This window comes from Barbus barbus (genome assembly GCF_936440315.1).
Source record: "Barbus barbus genome assembly, chromosome: 28".
Lineage (NCBI taxonomy): Eukaryota > Metazoa > Chordata > Actinopteri > Cypriniformes > Cyprinidae > Barbus > Barbus barbus.
The window spans coordinates 24,526,729-24,553,228 of NC_136756.1; the positions used below are offsets into that span (position 1 = coordinate 24,526,729).

Here is a 26,500-nt window from a genome sequence, read left to right on the forward strand (position 1 = left end):
TTTACTTGTCTTGAAAAAGGCAGGTGCAATCAAGTGGCTAAATGGGAATACAGTGTCTGTGACATTAAACGTCATTTCCATTAAACTCATTTCCGCTTTGACAGCTCCACTTTTTTTATAATTGTACTCTTACTTCAAACTTTAAGGGAAAAAGTTCTTTAAATAAACACTTAAAGAGTTGTCACAAGTTTGGTGATGGTGATGTTGAAGTCATGCAACTGTGGGTGTAGTTCGTTTATAGTCTACTTTTAACTTAAGGCAATTGTATTTATGCTTCAAAATTCATTTATGAAGATTATCCTGATGAACAAAATATACAAGAATCATAAATCTTTGTTGGCTGCAGAGCTATTTTCTGAAACTATCCAAAAGCTAAAAGCAAATCAGGGTGATACAAACTTGGGTTGGCCTACAAAATATATCACGGCAATGTCCTATTGCATCAAAAAAGCACTAACAATACTCTGCAAAACATTTCAATACCTACAAATGAAGGTTTTGTATATATAGTTTTTTCCTGTCTAATTACACTGAAACTCCTAGTGCACATGTTCCAGATGTGTTAAGCCTCGGTTATCATGCTGATGAGACAGATTCAAGTCTGATCATTTTACACATACACACTAGGGCTGTGTGGAAAATAAAATAAAATAACGCAAATCTAGACCCAAAAAAACCCAAAACAAAATCCTATACTTAAGATGTCTCCACAGGAAACCATCACTCATCCCTCCTGAGAAGTAACCTCCCTCCATCTCTTTCTCCAGTCTTATTTAGGTAAACTCCTCACAACAAGGTCAAGACTCTCATCTCTCCCTGGGCTGGCTCAGTCTCAGAGGGACAGGACCCTGTGAGCAGCCTGAGAGGAGGACCCTGCTGGTCCCAGTACGCTGAGATGTGTCTGCAACACTGTTTCCTGTCGACAGGCCCATCAGCAAGAAGCCGTCCACACCACATAGACCCGAGAGAGCAGGGCCACCGGGACAGCATGTAAACTCAACCTGCAGACCGCAGCCCGTCACGTTAACATGTCTGAACAGCCTGTCCACACAGCAGATACAACAGGTTAGACGTGTGACAAGGAGGGAGGTATGTGACGCGCACTCACACACACACACACACTACACCCATATACCCACTAGAGCAGTAAATCAGCCTCCACACTTGTCAACAGAACACCTGAGCAAAAACAAAAGCACAACTGCATAGTAAAAATGCCCCTCCATATGATAGGGAAGTCCTAGTTGATATTTATAAGCGGTCAGCCACTATAGGTTTTTTAATAGCTGATGCTGATATCTATAAAGCAGGGTGGTCAATTATAATACTTATAAAACTTAATGATGACAAATGCAACATTTACAAAATTGTTATTTTACACACTGTTACTGAGAATGTTTACTTTTTATTTAACAGACCTATAAATTGCTATTAACTAGCAAATTAATATTACTTAAAGAGATAGTTCACCCAAAAATGAAAATTGTGTCATTAATTACTCACCCTCATATCGTTCCAAACCCGTAAGACCTTTGTCCATCTTCAGAACACAAATTAAGATATTTTTAGTAAAATCCAAGCCTTTTTGCGCACAAAGTATTCTTGTTACTTCATAAAATTACGGTTGAACCACTGATGTCAGATGGACTATTTTAACGATGTCCTTAGTACCTTTCTGTGCCTTAAACATGGTAGTTCCATTGCTGTCTATGCAGGGTCAGAAAGCTCTCGGATTTCATCAAAAATACCTTAATTTGTGTTCTGAAGATGAATGAAGGTTTTATAGGTTTGGAACGACATGAGGTTGAGTAATTAATGACAGAATGTTCATTTTTGGGTGAACTATCCCTTTAAATGTAGCATCTTAAATGCATCAAAATCTATTTAAAAATACGGAAGGCATGTTTTCTAAACAAAATGAACAAGAAATCTAAAATATACTTATTTTCATTTATACAAACCAATACAACAATGCCTAGTTATAAACAGCAATGTGTATTTAATTCAAATATTTAAATATATGAAAAGACACTTTAAGTGATGGTGCAAACGAATCATTAAAGTAAAGTTTTGAACTGATTCAAGCAGTTTGATCAGATTCACAAAGTCACCTTAACTTACAAACCCTATGGCCAATTTTGCAACTTAAGTTTAAAAGATTTTAAGAACAGAGATGCTAATGAAACATCTGTCCTATCCTATTTGCAAGTTGTGAAACAATTTGTGAAATTAATCTAATGACTTTAGCAATCTTACTGGGAAAATGCATTATAATAATTGCGATTTTCATAGTGTAGCTTAACTTCATTGCTAATATATGTGAATATACTCATCGCCCAGCCCAAACGCGCACACACATACACATCAATCCACAAACACTCTAAAAATACTCCTCACACCTGAGGGATACAGAGACCCAAACACCTGCTCCCCTCTGCCTCTCACGGTAATGACCGAAGCAGAAAACCCAGACAGAGAAAGAGTTTAAACAGCACGGCAGATGGATCAACAGAGGCAGTGCAGCCGCTGCCAGCAAAAGCTACGCTATGCGACAGGAGCCAGTGAAGTCCTCACACACACACCTGCACCTGCATTACCGGCTCACGCACGCCAACTAGGATGCTTCGTTCAAACCTTCAATCTGCGGTTTTCACTCCACTCGTTATCATTAGATCGCAAAGTTTCATTTCAACAAGCAACATCAGATGATTGACACAACACAAAACCACAACTTTCTCCAAGCACAAACGATTCACAAACCCAAACGCTTGGCTGACATACAACACAACACGTCACGAAACTTTGCACACAATCACAAAACACGCCCACTAACGCCATACAAACCAACTCGAGCCTACTGCGGGATCTAGGAAAGGGGGGTAGAAACACAACAATCTTCTCTCTAAGGTGGCAGCTGAAGGAAGGGTTTATCCCTGGAGGATCAAGCCACCGCGAGCGCCTTTTTTTTCCGTCCCCACCAGCAGGCTGAGCAGGCATGACGCATGCCTGGGTGAGAAGAGGATGATGAAGCTGTTCCTTAGCTCCTCGGTCTCCCCCCGCACCTCGATTCGTGCCCCTCCACGTCGCCTCCATCTCTGGGCTCTCTGCAGGCGCACGCAGCAACCAAAGGGAAGCCAGTTCACACTCATCTCTCCCCATGGCCACCCGACCTCCAATCTAATTAAGCTCTGAGGCGGAGAAGATTAGGCACCCGGAGAGAGAGGGAGAGAGAGAGAGGGACTATAAATAAGACTCACGGAGCCACGGCGAGTCCTGAACGACTGCACAGCGCGTGCCCACTTTCGGCACAGCACCGTTTTCATGTCTGCGCTCTCTCTCTCTCTCTTTCGTTCTCTTGCTGTGATTCTGCCAGCTCCTCTTCTTATGTAATCCTAATACACAACTGGCCTACATATACACATACACACACACACACAGATCAATACCTACATATTTGTGTGTGTACTGATGGAGTGTATACAATATTAGCCTATGCAAACACATACACACTCTCAAGAAATCCCAAGAGACTGCAGCGATCCGCAGGACAACGGTGTTCACTTTAATATTTCAACATAGCGCACTGCTGAGGAAACTTTCCAACGTTTTTAAAAAACCTTTAGGAGGGTGGCTTCCACTTCCATATGTATTTGCAGCATATATAGGCTAAGTCTTTTAGTGTTATGTATTTATCAGTGATGCATTTTTTTACTGAAATCAAAGTCTTCATTTACTGAAACTGAAAATAACTGATTTAATAATCGATTATTTAATTACATTTCTTTAATAAATCAACACTCAAACAAAAACTCAAAAAAAGAGGTGTAAATAAATATTTAAGGCAGCTTTTATATAAAATTGTTAATGATATAAACATGTTTCAATTCATTGTTAAATATACACAGAGTGGCAGTAACAAAAACTTGTTTTTATGATAGATTTATTCAAACATGCATTAAATAATGAAGACAACATTTAAGAAAAAATATAATGTAATGTAATATAGTGCATATATTTTAGCAAAAACATCATCCTCTTCAAATAGGTTAAAACTGCTTAATGTAGCAACAAAAACACATCAAAATACTAAAGTCCAGACTTTCTTTCATATAAAAAGCAACAAATCAAAGCTTATTGCGATTACTGGATGCGAAGACGAGACAAAAATTATGTTTAGCCTAGTTAAGTTTTGTTCAAGCATCACCTGAAAACAGCAAAGACTAAAGGCCTATGTATACTTTGTATTTTACGCATACGCAAGGGTCCACATACAGTGTGTGTGACACAAACTACGCCACCAGAATAGTATGTGCAGGTCACACATGCACATTGACTTGGTTTTGCACTAATCAGTTGTTCCACAAGGTGGCAGCACTGGCACAGGCTGCTGTTTCACAGTAGAAAACAAAACTACAAAGACAGAACACCAACTACTACAAAATAATGGAGACTGCAACAACAACAGATGCCTAGGGGTGTGAAGGGGTTATAAGATAGCATCATCTTTAGTTAAAAAGAGTACAAAGACATTTATATCTTCTGGAGAAAAATAGAATAAGATGAAGCATTCTATAGTGCATGTTTTGACCGCCTGTGTCTGCGTATGCCTTAAAGGGAGTATACTTTGAAAGGCTGCGCACTACATGCATATGCATAAAAAAACCGAAGTATCTTTAGGCTTAAAAGTGACATAAGAACCTTTTGTAGTTCAGTCCATTACTACTATTCAAGTCTCAAAACTAAAATATGGCTTATTGCACATAGATGAGGAATGTTCTAAAATGGGATATGAACCCACAACCTTTTGCAAATTTATGTTGCAACAATAGTAAAACTATTGAATATTCCTTCTTACACCTCTTACAACCTCCCATTCAGCTGGTTACCACTTCCTTGGTTACTGAATTAAGCACCTATGGAGACTGAAACGAGACTGACTAAATGAGGAAATGGTGGAAATGTCCTTTTATATCTATTTATCTATTCTATTTCATAGTCTCAGCCTCAGACGTCATGCCCATGGACCACTGGCCAAACATCTGATGCATACGGCACACAAAAGTGGAAACACTTCAGGAGTCTAGAAGTCGTCATCGGATTGGTTGAATTATACAGGATTTCCAGGAGACGTGTGTCCCGTTCTTTAACGTTCTGCCTGGAAACAAAGATGGCGTGACGTAGGGCTGCACAATTAATCAAATTTCTAATCGCGATTACAATTATGGATGCCACGATTACATAATCATTCAAAGCCGCGATTAGAAAAATAAATAAACAATTAAAAAATGCCCACTTGCATTATTCTGTGTGCTTAAGAGGTGTTTGCAGCGCAAATATATTTTGTCTAACTGATAGTCGTTGTCACTCTGTTGTGCATGATAGATATGTTAAACGCCAAACGTGTCAAAAGCTGAACAAAATAGCAGTACTTGACCTTTTATCCGCCCGCCTCAAAAGAAAACAGCACAGCGCGAGTTTAGAGGGTATGCGTTTATTACAGCGACTAGTCTCGATCACGCACTAAACAACGCTGTGAAATCCAGTAAGCACTCCAGTTCAGCGCAGAGTTCTCCAGTACAAATCACGTCTCTTTACTTTAAACTAGTTTAAAGCCAAATAAATCGGAGCTGTTATTCTCATCAACACTGATGCAGAAACATCAGTGCAACAACGATCCAGTTAGAAGACGTTTCAATCCACAAATCACCCACTAACGTAACACTAACAGTAACAATGGTAGGATATTCATATTGAGTATTATATTATTAATATACTAAATATGTTAACGGAGTCATGGAATATAATTACATTATTTTGTTAATTATTCTATCAGTTGATGTGGATTTGTAATTGACTGAATGTCTTTAGGCTACTGTTTTTCAATGCAAACGTCATAGAAACCATATAGTTAGGCTACTTTTTTACCATGGTAATGAGGTGCTGTACTTTTGGATATGTATAAAAGATGAGGCTGTTACAGTTTTCCTAATGGTAATGTCAAATGTACATCTGCATCCCAACTCAAGCTCCTGTTCTAATGTGCATTTCTAAGAGACAAAACTTCATGCTATGTTCAGTGCTACCAAATCAGGTGCTGGTGCCACTGCTCTCGAATGTTAGTCTGGAGCCCTGATTACATAAATTGCACTGTAAAATGTTACTGTAATTTGAAATTTCGTCTGTTTAATTGTAAATGAAAGCTTTAGTAAACCATTTTTTCTTTTAGTTTTAGTATAACATTATTATACCATGCATAATTTTACCTTTTTTGTTTAAAGAAGAAACCAAACCAATGTATAATTGACATTTGAAGCTCAATGCTATAGAAAAGAAATAAAAGTTCAGGAAGAGTGTTTTCAGCCTTATGTGTGTGTATATATATATAAATAATATAAAAAATATGGCATGCAGCTTCAAACAGTGGCATAAATCTGTTAAAAAATCATCGTTATTAATAATCGCAATTACAATCTCAAGGGAATAATCGACAATTATGATTTTTGTCATAATCGTGCAGCCCTACCGTGACGCCAAACCCCCTCACGAAAGAAGAAAGCCGTCGTGTTTACAACCATGATGAGGAACGCTTATCAGGATCAACTAAACGCTGGATTTTCAAAAATATGTGAAATATTTAAAGTGTGCGGCAAAGAAACTTTAAAATACGTTCGAGTGTTATTGTGGTAACATTTCCACGCCCCGAAACGTGACGCTAAACAAAACGAACTATGATTGGTTGTTTGACATGTCGGTCAAACGGCCTTTTGGGCAGGCGTTGGCCAATGAAAGCTGCCATGGATTCCAGACCTTCAGCCATCAGTCTGAAGGTCTGGTTACTCGAGACTATCTATTTCCCAGCATTATCTTTATGATGAAGGTTTGATTTCACTTTCACTCAAACCTGTAAGAAACAGATGGATTTGTAAACATTAATGTGAGCAACTGAGAATTCTGGGAATTCCACGCAAGACAATAAGAGATCAAGGGTCATGAACCAGGCACTCATGACACTGTCTCTGTTAGCAGTGAAAAGAAGATTAGAGGGTTTTATGCCCACTAACAATCTCCTGCCGTCACTGTCCATATTAGCAAGACCCCTAGTCCTTAACCAGTACGTATAAGATGATTATGACCCGCTGATGCACCCAGCAGCTAATACACACACTCTAATATGCTTGACCCGACTCACAAGATCTTCATTTCAATTACTTTAATTTAATTATACAGGTCTAGGCATTTTCACAAGAGACCGATATAATTACTGACGATTATGAATTTACACATTATCTTAAAAAGGCTACCTTACCTAAAAAAAATAAAATAAAATAAAAATCTAACCATTCAAAGGTTTAGGGTTGGTAAGATTTTTTGATGTTTTTAATTAGTCTTTTATGCTCACCGAGGATGCATTTCTTTTATTAAAAATACTGTGACAACAGTAATATTGTGAAATATTTACAACTAGTTTAAAAATCATGGTAAAACTGAATTTTCAGTATCATTACCCCAGTCTTTAGTGTCACATGATCCTTTAGAAATGACTTTAATATGTGGATTTGCTGCTCAACAAATGTCTTATCAATGTTAAAATCAGTTGCGATGCTTAATATTTTTGTAAATTTCAAAGAACATTTAAAATAAAAATATTTTGTGACATTATGAATGTCTTTACTGTCACTTTTGATAAGTTTAATGCATCCTTGGTGAATGAAGATATTAATTTCTTTTAAAAAAATACAATTAAATGATTATTTAATAAAACGTTATTTTTCACAGTAACTGATGTTTTTAAATCAATCACTATATTGTACCCTTTATACATTTGTAACTTGGACATAATTTTTATGGCCAGATGTCAAATATCTGATTAATTAATGGAATAATCAATATAGATTAACCAATTATCGGAATAGTTGTTTGCTAATATAATAATATTACACAATATAATAACATTTCAATTTGTGAATTTGACAGACACAATGCAACAAACATTATATGTTAATTTCCTTTAAACCCATGACCTTGATAGCACTACAGGAATGTCATAAAGTCTTACAATAACCGCAACAATGTGTATTCACAAGCTGTTCCATGGCAAACATGACACAAGAGGTGGATTTGTATTACTCAGTACTGACACTAAAACAGACACTAATTTAACAAGTAACCAAAAAGCAAAAAGGCCTTGACATCATTCCTATGAGAAAACAATGAAACTCCAACAGAAAAAACTTACTGGAGCATAGTCACTATTTCCTCAGAACACTGGGGTGTAAAAATAGAGCGAGCGAACACTTACACTTCCAGAGAGAGCAGCACAGGGACAGACATCCACAGACTGAGGCTCTTTGTTTGCTCCACTGGACAGACAGTCCTCCAAAATAAAGCACTAACTGTCTCAGAAAACAACTCCAACAATGGATGGAGAAAGAACGTCTTTGTAATCTAGAGATTGTTGAACAAGCATCTCTGGGGAGCGACACTGAAAAATGTTACAGAGAAATTAAACAGTGTGTGTCGTTTGGGAGAATAAACACTTATGAATAAATACAGTAATATTTTTATAAAAGATTGCAAAAACCCTGCAGAATTGCAATCAAAATTAATGTCAAAACAACACTAGGTTGGAGCCATTCAAATCAATTTAATCTAGTCGTGGTATTAAAAAAATTTAAATATGAAAATGCAATTAAATAAAAATAATGTAAATCAATTGCTATATATATCTGATAAAGTTTCACAGATTCTTAAATGGCATTAAAGTTGCTGTTGTCAGCCATTCATTTCAGCTGTTTGGCAAACTTCCCATCACATCCTTAAACAAGACAGCTTCTCTCCAAAGCCCCGCCTCCAAAGATATTTCAGCCAATCTAATGTTAGCATGCCAAATGACAGGCAGAGACAGTATAGAGCCTATAACACAGACAAGTGTGATTTGTGAAGACACCTATTTCAGTGACATCTGTCAGAAAGAAGGACGTTTCGTGTGTGGTTAAAAAAAAAGCTTTAAATGAAGCTAAATCATGATTGTAAATGTCCTTCACATTTCTACTGCAATTTAACAAATACATTCAACACCACACACACAGTCCTCTCTGCATACACCATGACATATAACAATTCCTCTATGAATTCAGAGCGTTTCTGCTCGAGCTGTGAGCGGACTATTAGCACATGATTAAGAGTCTCCTTGAAATTCATTGTCACTTTCCATATGGTTCCTCCTGTAATAAAACATTTCCCCCTTTCTGCATGCGTTTCCTTAAATAAAAGACACTTCCTATTTTAGAACCTAACAGACCATAAATGAATTTTACAATTAATGCTTAAAACAGTTATGGCACATTGTGATAAATCTAACAGCATTCATCTAGAGCAAAAACCAGCTGGCTTAAATTCATACACTGCCGTTCAAATGTTTGAGATTAGTACGATTTTTTTTTTTTTTTAAAGAAATTACTTTTATTCAGCAAGAATGCATTAGACTGATCAAAAGTGACAGTAAATACACGTATAATCTTACAAAAGATATCAAATAAATGTTCATCTGAACATTCTATTAATCAAAAAAAAAATAATCCAGAAAAAATGCATTACAGTTTTAACAAAAACATTAAGCAACACAACTGTTTTCAACATCGATAATAATGATAATTGTTTCTTGAGCAGCAAATCATCATATTAGAATGATTTCTGAAGGATCATGTGACTCTGAAGTCTGGCGAAATGATGCTGAAAATTCAGCTTTGCATCACAGGAATAAATTACATTTGAAAATATATTTGATGTAGAAAACAGTTTATTTAAAGTGTTGTAATATTTCACAATTTCACTGTATTTTTGATCAAATAAATGCAGCCTTGGTGAACGCAAGACATTAAAACATTTAAAAAAAATCATACCAACCTGCAAACATTTGAATAGCAGTGTATAAAAAGAAAAAAAGATAAGAATACATTAAAAAAAACTAAACCAAAAACTCAAATAAGTGTTGGATCAGTTGACATGAAGTGAATAAACAAGTGTTCTGAGAAACTAACGCATTAAAACTACGGCAAGTTCATGTCTTATTAAAAGTTGTCTCTAACCACTCTAAAATATTACACAGTTCTGTTCCTCACAAATTAAAAAATCATGCAGTCAGAAAGTATGGAAAACTGTCAGCATTTTTACTTCAACGTCATTAAAGTAAAGCTTAAAAAATTGATAAAAAAACTGGCTGAATGGCTTGGCATGTTCTTAAGAGACACTTCAGAAAGTCCAGATTACCACTGACACTTCTATTAGACAATAAATCAAGATCAAAGCACAGAAACACAAGCGCATTACCCAAGTCCACATCCTCTTCCCGCGTCCTAAATCAAATGACCCTGTTCTGTTCCGATTCATTTGAAGTGCCGCTTCATCTTCAAAGAGAAACAAATGGTGCCGTTTCACCGAGCAGCTGCCACATTTTCCTCAACCCATACCCAACTATTTCCCATCCTGTTGTGAGGCTTTAACAGAGTTGTCTACATCTAATAGACGGCCGTAAAAAGGGTCAGTGTGCATCTCAGACAAGGATCCGGTGTTCTGTAGTGGGGCAGGAGAAGGCTGGCACATTTAATCTGTGGTGTGGGATAAATCTTTATTTGGATGTGTGGATGGCCCAGGCTCGTCTGTACATCACATTGAATTTCTACGAGTGACTGATTGAGGGGTATCGGAGATAAAAACACGTCCAAATGGCTACGAAAGATGAGGAGAATTCTTCAAGCGCCACTCCTTACGCTAATAATACAACAGCTACCGATGCCATCCCAGCTTCCGTGTCATTACCGAAGGGATGACACCTCACTTAGCCACGCTATGCTATGTGATGTAAACGATACCATGAACAGGTTTCTGGCATTGGATGTTGAAACATTATACACACACACACACATGCATGCATATAGAGAAAGAGAGAGACTTAGCATCTCAGAATAGAAACTCCACTATACCCGATAATTGCCTAAGCAGCCAGAGGCATGTTACATGGCAGTCATTGAAGAAAAAAAAAAAAGCATGTAAAGTGGGTAAAATGTAAATCAGCCCATGCAGGGGGAGCTTTTTCTGGCCGTTTATCAGTCGTGTTTATCAGTCTCAGCTCATCTGAGTCCAGGCTAAAGCCTCTGAGCAGAAGTGTTTCAGTGAAGACTGGAAACTGGGCCGAACGCCTATCGCGAGTGTTTGTTATCTGTGCTTGCTATCCTCCCTCGTGCTGTCTCCTGTAAGGTGCTGGTATGAATGTGAAGGCCAAAAGTGAAATTTAAAAGGTTGAGGTGTCTCGTATAGTACATTTGTGGGTACAGATGTACTTGTGTATCCAATAATTAGTCTGAGGGTCATTTTGAGGTCGGCGTGTTCTGTTTTCTGCACATCATAAGAGTGTGTGTTAATTTCTGTTTGGAAAAGATTTCGAGTCAATATTACATTGATTAACACTGACATTCACAACGGCACTGTTTGTTCTACAGTATGGAGCTGCCAGTTTATTTACACAATATTTCAAAAATTGATAGTGCCTGCGTTATTATAGAGCCGCAGTTGAAGGGTGTAAGGATACTCAAAAATTAAAATAAATAAATAACAAAAACACCAATAGTTGAATCAATAGTTATCTAAATGCATGCATCTTTTGAGTATTTCCAGTCAAGCAATTATTCAAGTAATGAGAGAACACGTGCGAATAGTCAGATCAGGGTTATTGGCAAACTAAAATTAAATCGACTTGGCACTACTGGTATTTTTGAAGAGGGCTGACTAAAACATTCAAAACTAGCACTAAAAACATTGGGCTCATTTCTGCTGTTCAGTTTACAAGAATCACACCCGTTGCAAGCAACCCTAACTTTGACCTCTTGTGCTCAAGTTTATAAAAGCATTTTTAAACAAGAGGCATCAGCATGCGATGAATTTCATAGGAGGCATGAAGCTCAAGGAGTTCTGGTACTTTTGGGGCAGGTCAGGGTTACGGCGAAGGCTGGTGGTGACACAATCAGTGACCCTGCATGCCAAATATCCCAAACCCACAAACATCACAACCATTCTGACACTGTGACCTTCAGATCTCCTTACAGCATGTTCTTCGGTGTCGTCTTCTATGAGGGTTTGTAACCTCGCCGCCTTATATAGAGCATTCCTGCTGTGCAATCTGACGCTACCCGCTAAAATTTTCAAAAGAAAATGTCTGGACAAGTGCTGAGCACGACACCGGTTATTCTGCCACAGTGATTTTACATCCCTGGAATGAGGAGGCGTCTAATCCAGAATAGCGGCATGTTTCCCATGGTCTCAGCGTGGGATTGGAGGGTTCATGTAAACTGATGCTCACATGATTTTATTATGATGAGTTTTACACTGATGCATAATTTGTGGAGCCTTTAGTAAAATAACTCGCAGCACTGAGAAATAGGTCACGCTTGCACCATAAACAATGATAGTAAAACAATAGTTGTCTAACTATGACGTGCAGATAAAGAGCAAAGAGGATGTGCAAAGCTTGCTCATCCCAAAAAACAGAGGTCATTAGGAAGCCACGCTTGACACACACCAAAACATCTATCCAACGAGACAAACTCCCAGGCATGTGTACAGCACAGACTAATTTGACCCACTTCCCATCTGACTCGACCCTACATTCCACAAACATGTGTCAGATTCATCTTAGTCATTAAGCAAAGGCCTAAACTACAGAAATCTTCAGATGTTTTCATGTGTATCCTGTTTGGTTACAGCTAAATTTCTGAAGCACAGTCATCAAAATAAACTGATTGTATCATGGGCTGTTATAATGGCGTATAAGTGAGTCAGAATACCATGTGACACTTGTTTTTAATAGCAATGTGTTACTAAAACAATCCACCGGGATTTTATCATGGTATTTCCAGAGTTTTCTTAACATTCCAATGTGCCAACACATTTGCTAATGCCAGAAGAAAAGCTCTAGTCCAGAAAAAAATAAAATAAAACACAAACAACAGAATTTGTTTGTCAAAACATTTGCTGTTTATGGTTCTCTGTGATACATGCAAGCAATCTTGTTATTCAATCAGCTGAAGGTAAAGCAAGCAAAAAAAACAAACAAACAAACCATCAAAAACCATAAAATAAGCCCAAACATCAATGTGTTATCAAAGATAAATGCAGTTCTAAATAAATAATGCCACCTGTTATTTATTACCAATAGTTGAAACTTTATTTTGTTAAATATTTAATATAATTGTTAAAGGGGTAAAGAACAAAAGATACAACTTTTTCTAAAGGATAGAATAAAAGACAGACAGACAGAATGATAGAATGACAGAGAGAACGATACACAGAGCGACAGAACTATAGAACAACAGATAGTAAAAACGAACGAACGAACAATAGATCAAATTACAATAATCCATCTATGCATCTATCCATCCATCCATCCAATGCAAAACCTTAAAAAGAATAAATTCTTAACCAAAGACTGGTAAGGTTTAGCAGATGCAGTAGATTCAGGTTTAAGCTCAAGTTCTTATTTTGCTTCATGTGATTCAGTAATTTCAGTAATTAAAGTCACACACCAGTATCAGCCATGAATGCCTGCACATTATGCAGCTCAGGCCGAGCTTCCTACAGGTCAAAAGTCCCAACTATGAAAAAGCATCACCTCACAACAGCGTGCAGACAGCACAGGACGAGCCTGCGCTCCATCAGCCGGTGTACTGTATGCTTTTCCTTCAGGTATCAGGTGCACACCTACAGCCATTACCAGTTACCTGATGCAGAAACCTAACAGCCATCCTGCGCAGTGCTTCTCAAGTCGAGCCAAGATCCTCGACTATCCACATTCCTTTGCTCTGCCGAGTCAACGCATTAAAACAAAACAAACAAATGGTGAAAGATAAGAAGGTAGCAGATTACACCTGTACACTTCCCACAATGCTTTGCGTAACAAAAAAAAAACAGATCTGCCCTGAGGGACATATAAGGGCATGGGACTATGCCCACACTGCAGGTTTCAGCCAATCAGGTCAAGGCTTTCTGATGACGAGCTGAAAGGTAATATGATGAACACAGGAGACTCTCTTACTCGCAACAGTCAGACGACACAAACCTGCCGCTTACGAAACCAACACTCCCTCCCTCTGCTTTCCATGAGGGATACCAAGACATTTCCGAATGATTGAGTAGAGCTCCTCTGGGAAATCGAGAGCAGTCACTAAATAAAAAAAAAACTCAAAACCAAAGCATGTCGAATGCCAACAGGCTGCAGGCCATCGGGGGAGAGGGTGGGGTAGGGAATGTTCATGTCATTTTTAAGGACAATGGATTCTTATTGGCATTTCAAACCTTGTGGTCTTATTCTGGTAAAAGAAGAGGTTGTTTTCTCCAAGCTAATGTGCTGACGGATCACAACACTTTCTGAGAAAGGGCAGTATTTGAGCTTAGGGTGTAGGAATATGAGAGCACCAAAGCAATTTCATGTTCAGATTATGTGAGTTCAGGGACAACAGGGATGTCACAAAGAACCAGCACTTCAATACTACAATAAAAATGTACAGTTTCAAATCAATGCAAAATAAAGTAATGTATTAAAATCAAATGAAAAATTAGATTAGTAACAAATTAAATATTCATATATTAAATTTAATTTAAAAATAAAGTACAATAAAAATACTAAAAATTTAATTAAAATAAAATAATGAAATAAAATGTATCTGCTCAAGCTTGTTAAAAGTACAGTTATATACCTTTGGCTGTCAGAACTGATTTTGTACCTTTAAATTAAAAACAAAAAGGTCCACATTTGTCACCTTAAGGACCATATTCTGTACCTTACAGGGTACTTTCGTGGCAAATGTACCTTTAGGTACAGAAACGATACCCCTATATTTCTGTGTGTATAATGTATTGTTGACTATTGCTACAAATATACCCGTGCTACTTATGACTGATTTTGTGGTCCAGGGTCACATATGATAATCAATATAATAATATATTAATAATTTATGAAGTAATTAATTACATTAATTCATATTTATAGCGATTTATAAGAGCATATTATTTTCAACTGTGATATCAGTAGTGAATCAAACTAAAATGTTGAGAGGAAAAACAGAATCGAGCTCTTACTAATAAATACTGTAGCAAATAAATATATTTAGCACAGTACTGTACTATGGTATTTTCATGGTACTTCAACACTCTTTATATCCATTAATCCAAAAAGCCATGACAATAACATATTGCTCTTGGTCCTGTTGCATTAAATGACTAAATACAGCCAATGTTTGAAGTACCACCCTATACACACATACTGTAGTGTAAGAGCACCAGGAACAGGATCAACTCAAGGTTTCTTCCCACACAAGTGGAAATTTAGATCTTAGATCATCTTGATATTATTTCCATCACATACTGTATAAGCAGGCTTCATAGTTCTCCAGTCCTCAAGCTCCCCCTCTTCCTCTGAGGGTCTCTCCAGCATGAGAGCTTCATTGTTTCATAGAGCGTTTATAGAGGAACAATGCTCTGCTTTCACTGCCAGTGTCTCGCTGCACTAGTGTAAACAACTCTTTCATTTGTCCACCATCCCACATACTCCACCGGCCGCTGCTGTCCTCACCTCTTCTGCTGTCTGTCTGAGGTCACATCTCTGACACACTCTAATTGCTCAATTTTAATTGTGTTTTTTTCACAGATAAATACAAAGGATGTCATAGGTTTAATTGAGGTTGAAAAATATTTTATTTAATGTACTATAATAAGTTCAGATTCAATATTTAATTGTTTTTTCTGCATACAATTATATATTTGGATTAAACATGACGATTTAATTAAATTAATTTTAATTAAATACATTTGTTTTAACATTTTCTTTAAACTTTAGTTTAATTTTAGTACATTTCTTCAGTGGATTGTTAACTTCACTGTAGTTTTTATGTCATAGACAACTCGACTTTGTTTTATATATTTTGGTTTTAGTAATTATACTTCAAGTCACAATGATACAAAAGTAACAGACTACATAACTGGAGAAGTCCATCATTCATAACCACAGAGAAGTCATTTTTGCCATCAAGGTTTTTATAGTTGACTAAAAATAAATAACCAAAAGTAACAATAAATAACCATTAATAAAAACATTTTCGTAACTTGAATTTTTTTTTACGTTAGCTGAAATACTAATTAATAAAAAAGAAAAAGAAAAAAAAAACGCATTGCCAGAGCAACATTTGACTAAATTAAAATGAACTTGTTACTAAAATACCTAAAACTTAAATAAAAAAATAATAAAAACTATACAGACGTGTTAAAAAAAATAAGAAAAAATAAAAAAAATGACAAAAACACAAAATTACTAAAACTTTAACTAAAATTAAGATCAAAAAAGCACATTTCAAATTGAGAAAACGGAGTTATGACAATTTGATCAAACATTATAAAGTCAAAATTATTATTTTTTTAAATGAAATATGTAACAAATGGATGAATCATTCACAATAAGATCCATTATATCCATTCAGAAAAGTCATGGTGACTTTAAGCCAGTATTTTACTCACAAATAAAATGCAACAAAGACTTAAAATTATAGATAAATTATTGTCCTTTATGATTGTTTTTACTAAAACAATTACGTGCCATCGTCCCTGTTAAGTAATCTCCTCTAGCATTCGCTAATGAGCCATATTCTCAGGGGAAATCAAAATAGGCCTTCTAAACAACAAATCTGCCCTCCAGCCTAAAGAAGCATCTTTTTATAACCAAATAATTGCAGAAACCTGAAAACGGACTGACGCGCATCTGCTTCAAATTGACACTAAGGTAAATTGAATTAAACCATAAATTAAAGCAACACCCCAAACTGATGAAACCCTTAATGAAAACTTTCCATCACAAAGTTATGAAACTTAAATTAGAGGCAAGCACGACCTGGAATTACAAAACATTCACTGCATCCACAACACATGACTCATGTCAAATATGATAGAGAAGGGCAGAGATGCACTTCCCAGAAATATCTGTCATCAACGGGCGATTAGGACAATGTCTGGAGAGCCGTAGGGATCTAATGAGTTTTCTCTGTGCACAGGGTCAGCAATCTTTAGGGTGTGGTACAGTTCAAAAAGGAAAGCATTGCAGCAGAGGAAGCAAGCTGTAAACTGTCCTCATCCTGTCCATTCCTAGATAAACCCAATCTAATTCCTTGCGGCCAGGGAGGAAATAACTTCTGGAAAATCATAAGACTTTGTCTAAGAAGTCAATCTAAAAGAAAACAAGGACCTTTTTTCTTTTAAACTAAATTTTGATGAGAAGACAGGAAACTGCAGTACATGAGAACTGATCTTGACATCACTCTGTCTGTCCAACTGAGATCAAACAATCACACAGCTTGCATGAACTGAACTTCTGATAAATGTGCATGTATACAGGATGTACACCCTGGTGAGAGGGGCAAAGGCCCAAAATATCCAGCGCAGAGGCTCAAACTGTTCCATGTAATTTAGAAGCATTATCCTGCCACAAACTACAAAGAAAAACACGATTATTTCAGGTTAAAATGTTTAAAAATTGCCTCCGCTAGGTGCCTAGCAGCTCTTAAGATCCGTTCACAAGCACAAAGAACGTTAACTATATTAACGTCTGCAAAAATGCACAATAACATTCTGTTTATTAGAAACGTGCACTGCGGTTTTGCCGTCTGTTGCTTTAAATGCTTGAGCGCTTTAAAAGCAGGATGGATTTTGATTGGCTGCCCATGTTTTTATCACTCATCAGCTGGGAAAAAAATCATTTTGAAAGCGATTCCAACAATATTGCTCCTCTGTGTCCTTATGCTTATAGTTTTGTTGTGATCGCTGCTATACTTTTAAACTTAGAATGATTTTTTTAACTATATTGTTATCGTTATATCATCCTTGGTGTGAACAACCTTTGGTAGAACTATAAACACCAACAACGAGGGTGACAAATCATCCCCAATAATCAGAGATGGCTAGATTGTCCACCTCAATATTTGATATTCTTGATGCTGCTCAATTTGTTAAGTATGACAAAAAGTTTTAAAAAGTTACATTTTTAGGCTGGTCATTGGTCTAACAGATCTCAATGTCAAAATGTCTGAGATCAAATGGAAGTAGGCAGGCTTTACTGTTACGAAACATGAATTCCAGCACAATCCTTCCGTTTGTAACATTCGATAAGTGTGAAATAAAGCTAAAGTTTAATATCTGAAAAGTATTAAATAACCAACTTTAGCATCCTGTGATATAAGCTACTTCCGCCAATTAAAATAGACTGAATCATGTGTGTAATTCATAACTGAATTTGATAAAACTGGCATATGAATAAGAACAAAAAAAGTTTTTTTGTTTTTTTTTACAAATAGCTCAAATTAACAACTTGTCTTTGACTGCTCTTCTTATGTTTCTTTATTGCCTTAAATCATTTAAAACCCTTTAATTATTGAATTCCTTTGAATAAACAGACCATTACAACTACCCCTCCCTCCCTTCCAAAAAAATAACACACAATGTTCAAGACATGGATATAGCCTTGGCTCGTAGTAAGAGCCTTGATATGCATAAGCCCAACAAAAGATCTTTTATTACATAATTACAGTTGATCTTCATGCAGAAGCAAATTACAGATTTTGCCCTCCAAGAAAAAAATTGAGACAATCACTGTTTGCCACACACCCCATTCAGACTTTAAAGTGAGGTGGCAATTTAGGTGTCAAAACAGATTAACACATACTAGCAGTTTAATTAGTTGAATCCTTTGAAGTGAATGTGAGCGACAGGTGGAACCATTGTTTCATCCGAACCACTACAGCAGCACAGCCTGTGCAGGAGGAATGTAAACTGAGTGCCCTTGTGCCTGGCACAAAGCATTTGCAATAAACCAGCTGCGATAAGACATGCACTGGTGTATGTGCAGACGTAACACAGCCTCAAAACATCAGGATGTTCTTCAAAAACAACAAGGCTGTCAGTGTTGTCTTTGTCCTCGTTCAGGACGTGCACGTCTATTATCAGAGGACATTATGTCCGAATATGAATCCGCAAACAGAATCCTAATTAAAAGGTATGATTGAAACGGAAAAACCAAAGCCAAGCAGCCTCGTGGGAGATTAAAGGCAACTGGCCAGAATTAAAAGCCTTCTAGTGGATTAGGCCGGATTCGAGTATGTTGCTCCACGTGTTTGGTCAGGGGGAGAAGCAGCCCCTAGACGAGCCCGATTAGACACAACAGTACAATGCTAATACAATACAGTAGGGAATTCTAACAGTAATCAGGACTTGATAATGTGAGCTTTTCACTTCGCAAAATGTATTTAGGAACATGTGTGTGAAAAAAGGTCCTGGAATGTGATTATTAAACTTCAAAAACCTGATTTAATCAAATTAACATGATGAGTGTTGCATGTTTTAAAGTAACAATGCAGTAACCAGTCAATAAACGCTATGTATTTGCTGTTGATAAATTATGCCAATAATTGATAAATTATGACAATGTTTTGTGTTTATATTGTAGATGGCAATAGTAAAGCATTGACATTTTAAAATAAGAGTCCCATTGTATTTAAGGCCTGCTTATAATTAAATGTCCTGTAATATGCATAAAGTTATTTTATTCCCGTTATTATTGGTATTTTGGTAACACAGCCTGTATCTGGCATCAGTGTAAACTTTCAGCTATTTAATAAATATTATATTATTTAATAGTACAACAGTTTATAGTTTAAAGTAGGCCTAAAAATAATTACATAAATATAGTTTGAAGCTGAAATATTTAAAAAAAAGGTAGTGAACATTTTGTATTATATTGAATCATTTTGTTTTAAATATCTCCTTGTATCCATTTATTAAGGAAAAACACATCATTAGATTTTTTTTTTCTGTGTTTACTAAATTTTTTCATGTGCTCCTATTTTTATTTTGCTCCCATTTTACATGTGCTCCTTGGGGAAAAAGCAAGCGTCAAGCCCTCAAAGTAAGATCGTATCTAAACTGTTATTTCACCCTAGTAAATATTCAGTCATCAGTTTTTCTCATGTTTTATTTTCCAGGAATAATAGTGTTCACGGTTACACAGCTGCTTAGTTTTAAAAATAATCAAAAACACTATTAAAAAAAAACATGAAAGTGGTTAAAATGACTCATGCACTATATTGAGAGTATTTAGAAGTCATTTGACAAACATGCAGAAATGATTTCCCTATACAGCAACTCTCAAATCTCATTTGGCAAGTCACGTTCAGCTACAACAAATGAAATAATCATTCACCGTTTAGAATCAATGACACCAAACTAGGTGTCAATATGTTGTCATGTCTCTTTTTAATCTGAACATGGATGCAAATAAGGTGGATGTGTTTGTCGTAACTGAATGAGTCCCCTCAGTTTGAATGTGCAGAATGACAAATGAGATTTCCATTGAACGAAAGATTCACAAGACTTGGAATATAGCACACAAGTCAAATAGACAACTTTTATGAATTTTTGGACCTTCTGGAGCTTGAAAGGTCATTAGAAATAGTCACATTATGGAAAAGAGCTTCCTGGAGATCAATTAAAAATTCACCTTTTGCATTCCACTGGGAAAAAAAACAGGATATACATTTGGGAACAAGACGAGGGTAAATAAATTATAACAGAATATTAATTTTTAGAATGAATAATTGCATTTGTGCATATTCCACACACAAACAAGTCCTCAAACTTTCATTAAGTTAACTTGAATGTACTGAATATTGCTCACAGAAGTAGTAAAGAGTGTGAGTATAAGAAGATTGGCTCTTGAGAAGCTATAAGTCTGGGTGTGATTATAACAGCTCTTCTCATCCTAACATCAGAATCAGGCCTCTTCTCTCCTGAATAATGAGGTCTGATAATCTGCAGCCCAAGCTGCTCTCCCGCTGGCCCAAACCAGACAGAAAATACCAAGCCAAATGAGGAGGCCACTGGGGTGAACACAACACCTCCACACTGAGGCGACAACATCAGCCGTCCATTCGGATGAGGCAACAAGAGGCAACATAGGTTGAGTTATAAAATGTAGTGAGCTGCCTACCTAGACTGCATTTTTGGGCAACATCAGCTCGGCTGGTTCAGAACCTCCCTAGAATGCCCCAAAATACATTCTATGTAGGCAGCTCATCTCTTCAGCCAAGCATTCACATAATGCATCTTATAATCTTGTACTGCAGTTATATCTGATCAAATACATTATTATTATTCTTTAGCTTGGGTTGAACAAATCATTTTTGCTTAGATGGAACAGCAGCTACGCTAATTATGTCTCTATTTGTCTCTGTTTCTGCCACGGGATGTAACTAGGAATTACAGAAGCTTCAGTCTGGATCCAACCCTTAAATGATCTGAGATGACCGAACACTAGGGCTGAACGATATGGACAAAATTTCATATCTCGATTTTCATGCCAGATATCTCGATATCGATACGATACGATATGACTACGGGTTCGGTGAAAACCAAGCATTTCTCAGAAAAATAAAAACATCATAATACAAAAAAATTTGGAAAGTGTAGTTTTATTTTTAAGAACTCACTGGTGGACGTCGACTCGTACGGCGTAAAGGCCCTTTCAAGGCCCTTTCAGACAGGACGCGGCATGCGCTGCGCTGCGCTATTAAACCCATTCATTTCAATGGCTTGCGCTGCGCGAGGGCGGTTAGTTGCTGCGCCGACCAAAGCGCACGCGCAGCGGAGCGCACCAGCTGCGAGCTTGCGCGCGCGCCGCGGTCAAAGTTCAAAATAGTTCAACTTTTGCCGCTGCGCTCTGTGACGTTTCCCCGCGCGGCCAATAGAAACGGGGCATCCAAACAAGCGCCGAACTCAAAATGGATGAACAGCTGATTCTCTGTGTGTCTGAATTTCCAGAGCTATACCATACAAGTTTGCGGTCGAATAGGGACCTCAGCGGTTCAAGGGCACTCGTAAAACTGATGTTCGTTGTGTGACTGCCAGAGTTGTATGCAGGGCGGGGCGAGCGCGGAGAGGGGAAATCTATATCGTCTATATCGTTGCTTTTTTCGATAGTAATATCTTGAAAGTTCATATCTCGATATAGATACGATAACGATATATCGTTCAGCCCTACCGAACACCTGAGAAAAGATAATGCCAACCCCTCAGAGGACCTCAGAGGATGCCAATGCTCAGACAACATACAGAATTATCTAATTTTGCCATAAGTTAAATATATTAAGGTTCTGCAATATATAAATATATTGTGGAAACTTAATTTCCTGTAGAGCTGCTCTGAAACAATTTGTATCGTAAAAACGATATACAAATAAACTTGAACTTGAAACTTGAACTCACTATAGGTAATGAGACACAGCCATAGACTCACTCAAATGGAGTCAAGGTGACCTGCAGCACTCAGAAAGAGCTCCAGGAATAGTTTCTGCATCACTAACAGTTTAAAGAAGTTATTTTCTGATGCAACAGTAGTTGAGCTGATATGAAATCATAAATACTAGAGCTGATGCAAAGATTGAGTTATAGGAAATTTCACTGCCAGTCAAACGTTTGGACAGACTCGACTGAATGATTTAAAGTTTATCCTGATAAAAAAAAAAAAAAAAAAATGTAAATGTTTGAAAGAATTAGTTTTGTAGACAAATATATATCTCACATAAATTTTTTTTGACTAGATAATAGAGGCCATATGCTTATGTTAATTTTGCGGACAACATAAAACACTACTTTATTGCACCTTTTGTGTTCATTTCATATCTAAATTATTATTTTATAACCATATTGATTTCGCTGTAGACCATTTGTATGTACTTAGTAACAGCTATTCATCCAGATCATGCCTTTTTTCCATGTAGAAAAATGCAAATGCAAAAAAAATAGTGAAATATCAACAAGTGTCTAGCATACTTGCAAAATCCTTCAATACTGTTTAAAAAGCATCCTAGGATGACGACTGAAGAAATTAAGATAATTTCCAATCCATTTGTTTAACATTTTGTGGTCACTATATAATTAATTTACTTCCTTGTGAGTTATTTCATAACTTTAACTTTACTGTTATATACATGTGGATAATGATATTGTAGGTGTGTCCAAACTTTTGACTCATACGGTCCAAAACCAAATATTAAACATTAATGTGCTGGCACTTTACAACTTTAGTTTACAATACTGGGGTCGACAATATAATTGGCCCGGACGTAACTTACTTTTAAAACCGTCAGGGCCACCAGATCGCTCCAACCACTAGCCCGGTGGGGCCAGTAAAAATAATGCCTTGATTAAAAAAAGTCTAATTTCACATTAATTACCTGTGGTTCTGTGTTTTGATTTCTGTTAAATCGTCTCGGTAACCACCGCTAACACGTTACGTGATCCCGACAGTTACAGATGCAGCAGTTTATGCGCTCCGTGACGTCTGCACCGCCTTGCTCGCTCCCGCGGTTACGCGCGCAAACTGCACACTGCTGCTCAGCACCTACCTATAGCTACTATTAAGCTAGGCTACATGTTTCTGAAACCCCCATCACCCGGCCAAACGCCGGGTAAAAAAGAGAAGGCAAGGAAGAGAAAATCACCAGAGGAATTGAGGGAAAGCGAAAGGGAATACGAAAAGAAAAGGCAGAGAAAGTTTCAGCCCCAGTGGCGAGACCGCTGGAATTGGCTGGGCTTAGGGGTGTGCGATATGACGATTTTTGATGGTGGACGATAAAAATGTCTCCATGATCTGCTTTTGAAGAAATATCGTAGTATCGTGCTACAGCACACACTATGTCAAATACAGTTCTGGTGCCTCCGTCTCTATATACTGTACAACACGACATACAGCAGTAGAGTTACTCTGACAGGATACTGCACTGATTCGCGATCGCAAAAGTACATTATTTGCATATAATCCTTGCTGGTTAAAGGTTTCATTCGCGCGCTGGTCTGACGTGCATACACCTGAAGCACGCGCACTAAAAAGCCTGTCTAACAGCGCCTGATTACTCAACTAACTTATCTTTTGCGCTAATATTGTCAAAACACACAAGGTTTACATACAGACTCAGTTGGTTATCTCTAAAATGAAAGTAAATAGTTAAGAGAGAAACGGATGCGTGCCTGTATATTAGATGCGTGCAGCTCTTAAAGGGACAGGACACTAAACTTGCTGTCGACTGTCATTAAAGGGATAGTTCACCCTAAAATTTAATTTCTGTCATTATTTACTCACTCACATGTTGTCCCAAACCTCTATTAATTTCTTGTGCTGAACACAAAAGAAGATATTTTGAAGAATGAGGGTAACCAAACAGTTGCTGGTCTACATTGACTTTGATAGCAGGAAAGAAAAATCCTATGGAAGTCACTGAGGACCAGCAACTGTTTGGTTTTCCACCTTCTTCAAAATAGCATTTATGTTCAGCACAAGAAAGAAACTCATTCAGGTTTAAAACAACTTGAGTAAATGATGGTATAAAAATAAAACATTATGACAGAATTGACAGACAGATGACAGAATATTTATTTTTGGGGGAACTATTCATTTAACGTTAACAAAACAACAAAACGCAAAGAGAAAAATCACTCACTATTCTTGACTGAAAAACTTTAATACAGTTAATTTAGGAATCAGTCTATATAGTGTTTTATTTTTATATTTGTTCATTCAATTTCATTGAATGCTCTGCTAAATACACCTATTGTACCTGAAAATAAAGCACTGTTTGTTTTATTTGTATATTATGTGTATTTGTAATGTGTATCTTTGTTCTTATTTTTTAATAAGAAAGATAGAATGATGACAAAGATTTTTATCTTCGCCCACTTTGGCCTAAATATCTGCCATGTCTTTTTTTTTGTTTTTGTTACCTTGAAAGGCTTTGTCTTTCTAGTTTGGCTGTAATGCTCAGACAACTTGTAAAACCAACATGACAAAGAATCGTGATAAAACCGTGAATCGTGATATTTAAAAAAAAAAAAAAAATCGTGATATGATATTTTTCCCATATATGGGCTATGATAAAAAAAAGAGGTTTACTGTGAGCTCTGCAGATCAATGCCCACATATGCAGACAAGTAAGTTAGAGAAAAGTTAACGTGTATGAAACCAATGGTATGAACATAATATAATGAATTGCTGTGTGACTACGGAGAATGAATCCTATGCAATAGGTTTATTTGCACTTGTTTCATGTTTTTGCACAGTTTTGCTGCACTTTGCACTAAACCTACCTTTAAAAAAATAAATGCTATTCATGTTGTTCAAGCAAACTGTTCTTTTTCGTGATTATTGGGATCAATACCCGACGCGTTGACCTGGGCCAGTGAACTTCAAAAGACAAATTTCCCTTATTGTCTACCCCTGCAATATATTTATTTAGATTTTATAGCATATGCTCAGTACAAACTTGTGCTGTTTGAAACAGACCATAAATTAAAAATATATATTCAAAAGCTGGAATTAGTTAAATGGTTTAGACACAACACCTGTGCCTGTTGTGTTTCTGGTTTATATCTATCTGAAGTCTTCAATGGAAAACAAGAGACCAAACGACAAAATGTCAAACTTCAATTCTGACTTTTCAGGCCAAACATGTCAGCAACTTCCAAAGTGAAAGCACAACAATCCCCGTTTTGTTTCTATAAAATGGTATTTAGACGTGGGAGTCTCTAAATGACAAGGAAACAGAGCTAAAGATAATTTCTGACCATTAGAAATATATATAATCTGCCCTAAAAGTAAATTAAAGTTGACAGGAGAGTTGATACAGTAGCGTCCGCACTGAGGAAAACTCAACAGGTGAAGCAACCTTATTATCATAAACTAAATTAATATACACTATGTCGGAACAAAATGTCTTATATTCTAACGTTTAGGATTTATTTTCCCAAATAAACATAAAACTATTCCGGAAAAACTGTACATGACATTCCCTCAGCAGCGATACTTACAACATTGTCGCTTTTATTCGGATAAGCACCTTTCACGGGCATCCTGGTTTCTCTGTTCAAAAAACTACTTCAGCGCTGGAATAATGGCGATTTTTGTTCTAATCTGTCGCTGTCGTCAATCTCTTGGATTCAGCATGGTTTTGAGCAAGAGATCCTTGTGAAATCGTTCTTGGTGGAGCGATCAGAGACTGAGTGCGCGAAGACCGACCCTGGGAAACATTTTTGCTGCGAGCGACTCCCAAGCCAACCTACTTCACGACTCTACCAACAACGGAAAAGGGGTGTGTGATGTGCCTGCACGCAGCTTATGAATAAACCCCGCGTTGTAATTTAAAAATACGTATGTAATGTAAACAATACTCTTACAATGTATTAAAACAATTCAGTTTAGTCTGTTATCTTAATATAATCTTTAATGTACGCGTTTGTTAATTAATCATCCTCCCCCGCTTTTCGAATGGTTGCGCCCAGCGAGCAAACATTGATTTAACTGTTCCCTGAGAGAGTTGCATGATAACACACTAAACCATGTTTACTGTCAAGGGTAGCTAACAAC

At 36.9% G+C, this 26,500-nt stretch overlaps 1 protein-coding gene across 3 annotated transcripts in view; it reads right to left on the reverse strand.

Annotated features, from left to right (window-relative positions):
• The window catches only part of LOC306848473 (tight junction protein 2-like), a 77,367-nt gene extending 51,160 nt beyond the window's left edge, over nucleotides 1–26,207 (reverse strand). Inside the window, exon 1 of one of the 3 annotated variants that reach the window (XM_079383039.1) lies at nucleotides 25,945–26,207. In XM_079383039.1, the coding sequence (XP_079239165.1) occupies nucleotides 25,945–25,986 (42 nt within the window). In that variant the 5' untranslated portion in view covers nucleotides 25,987–26,207. Of the gene's footprint in view, nucleotides 1–2,978; nucleotides 3,174–25,944 lie in introns of those variants that run through there. The other 2 variants (XM_079383040.1, XM_079383038.1) reach the window with 2 other exon arrangements.
• Between the last annotated feature and the right edge of the window lie 293 nt (nucleotides 26,208–26,500).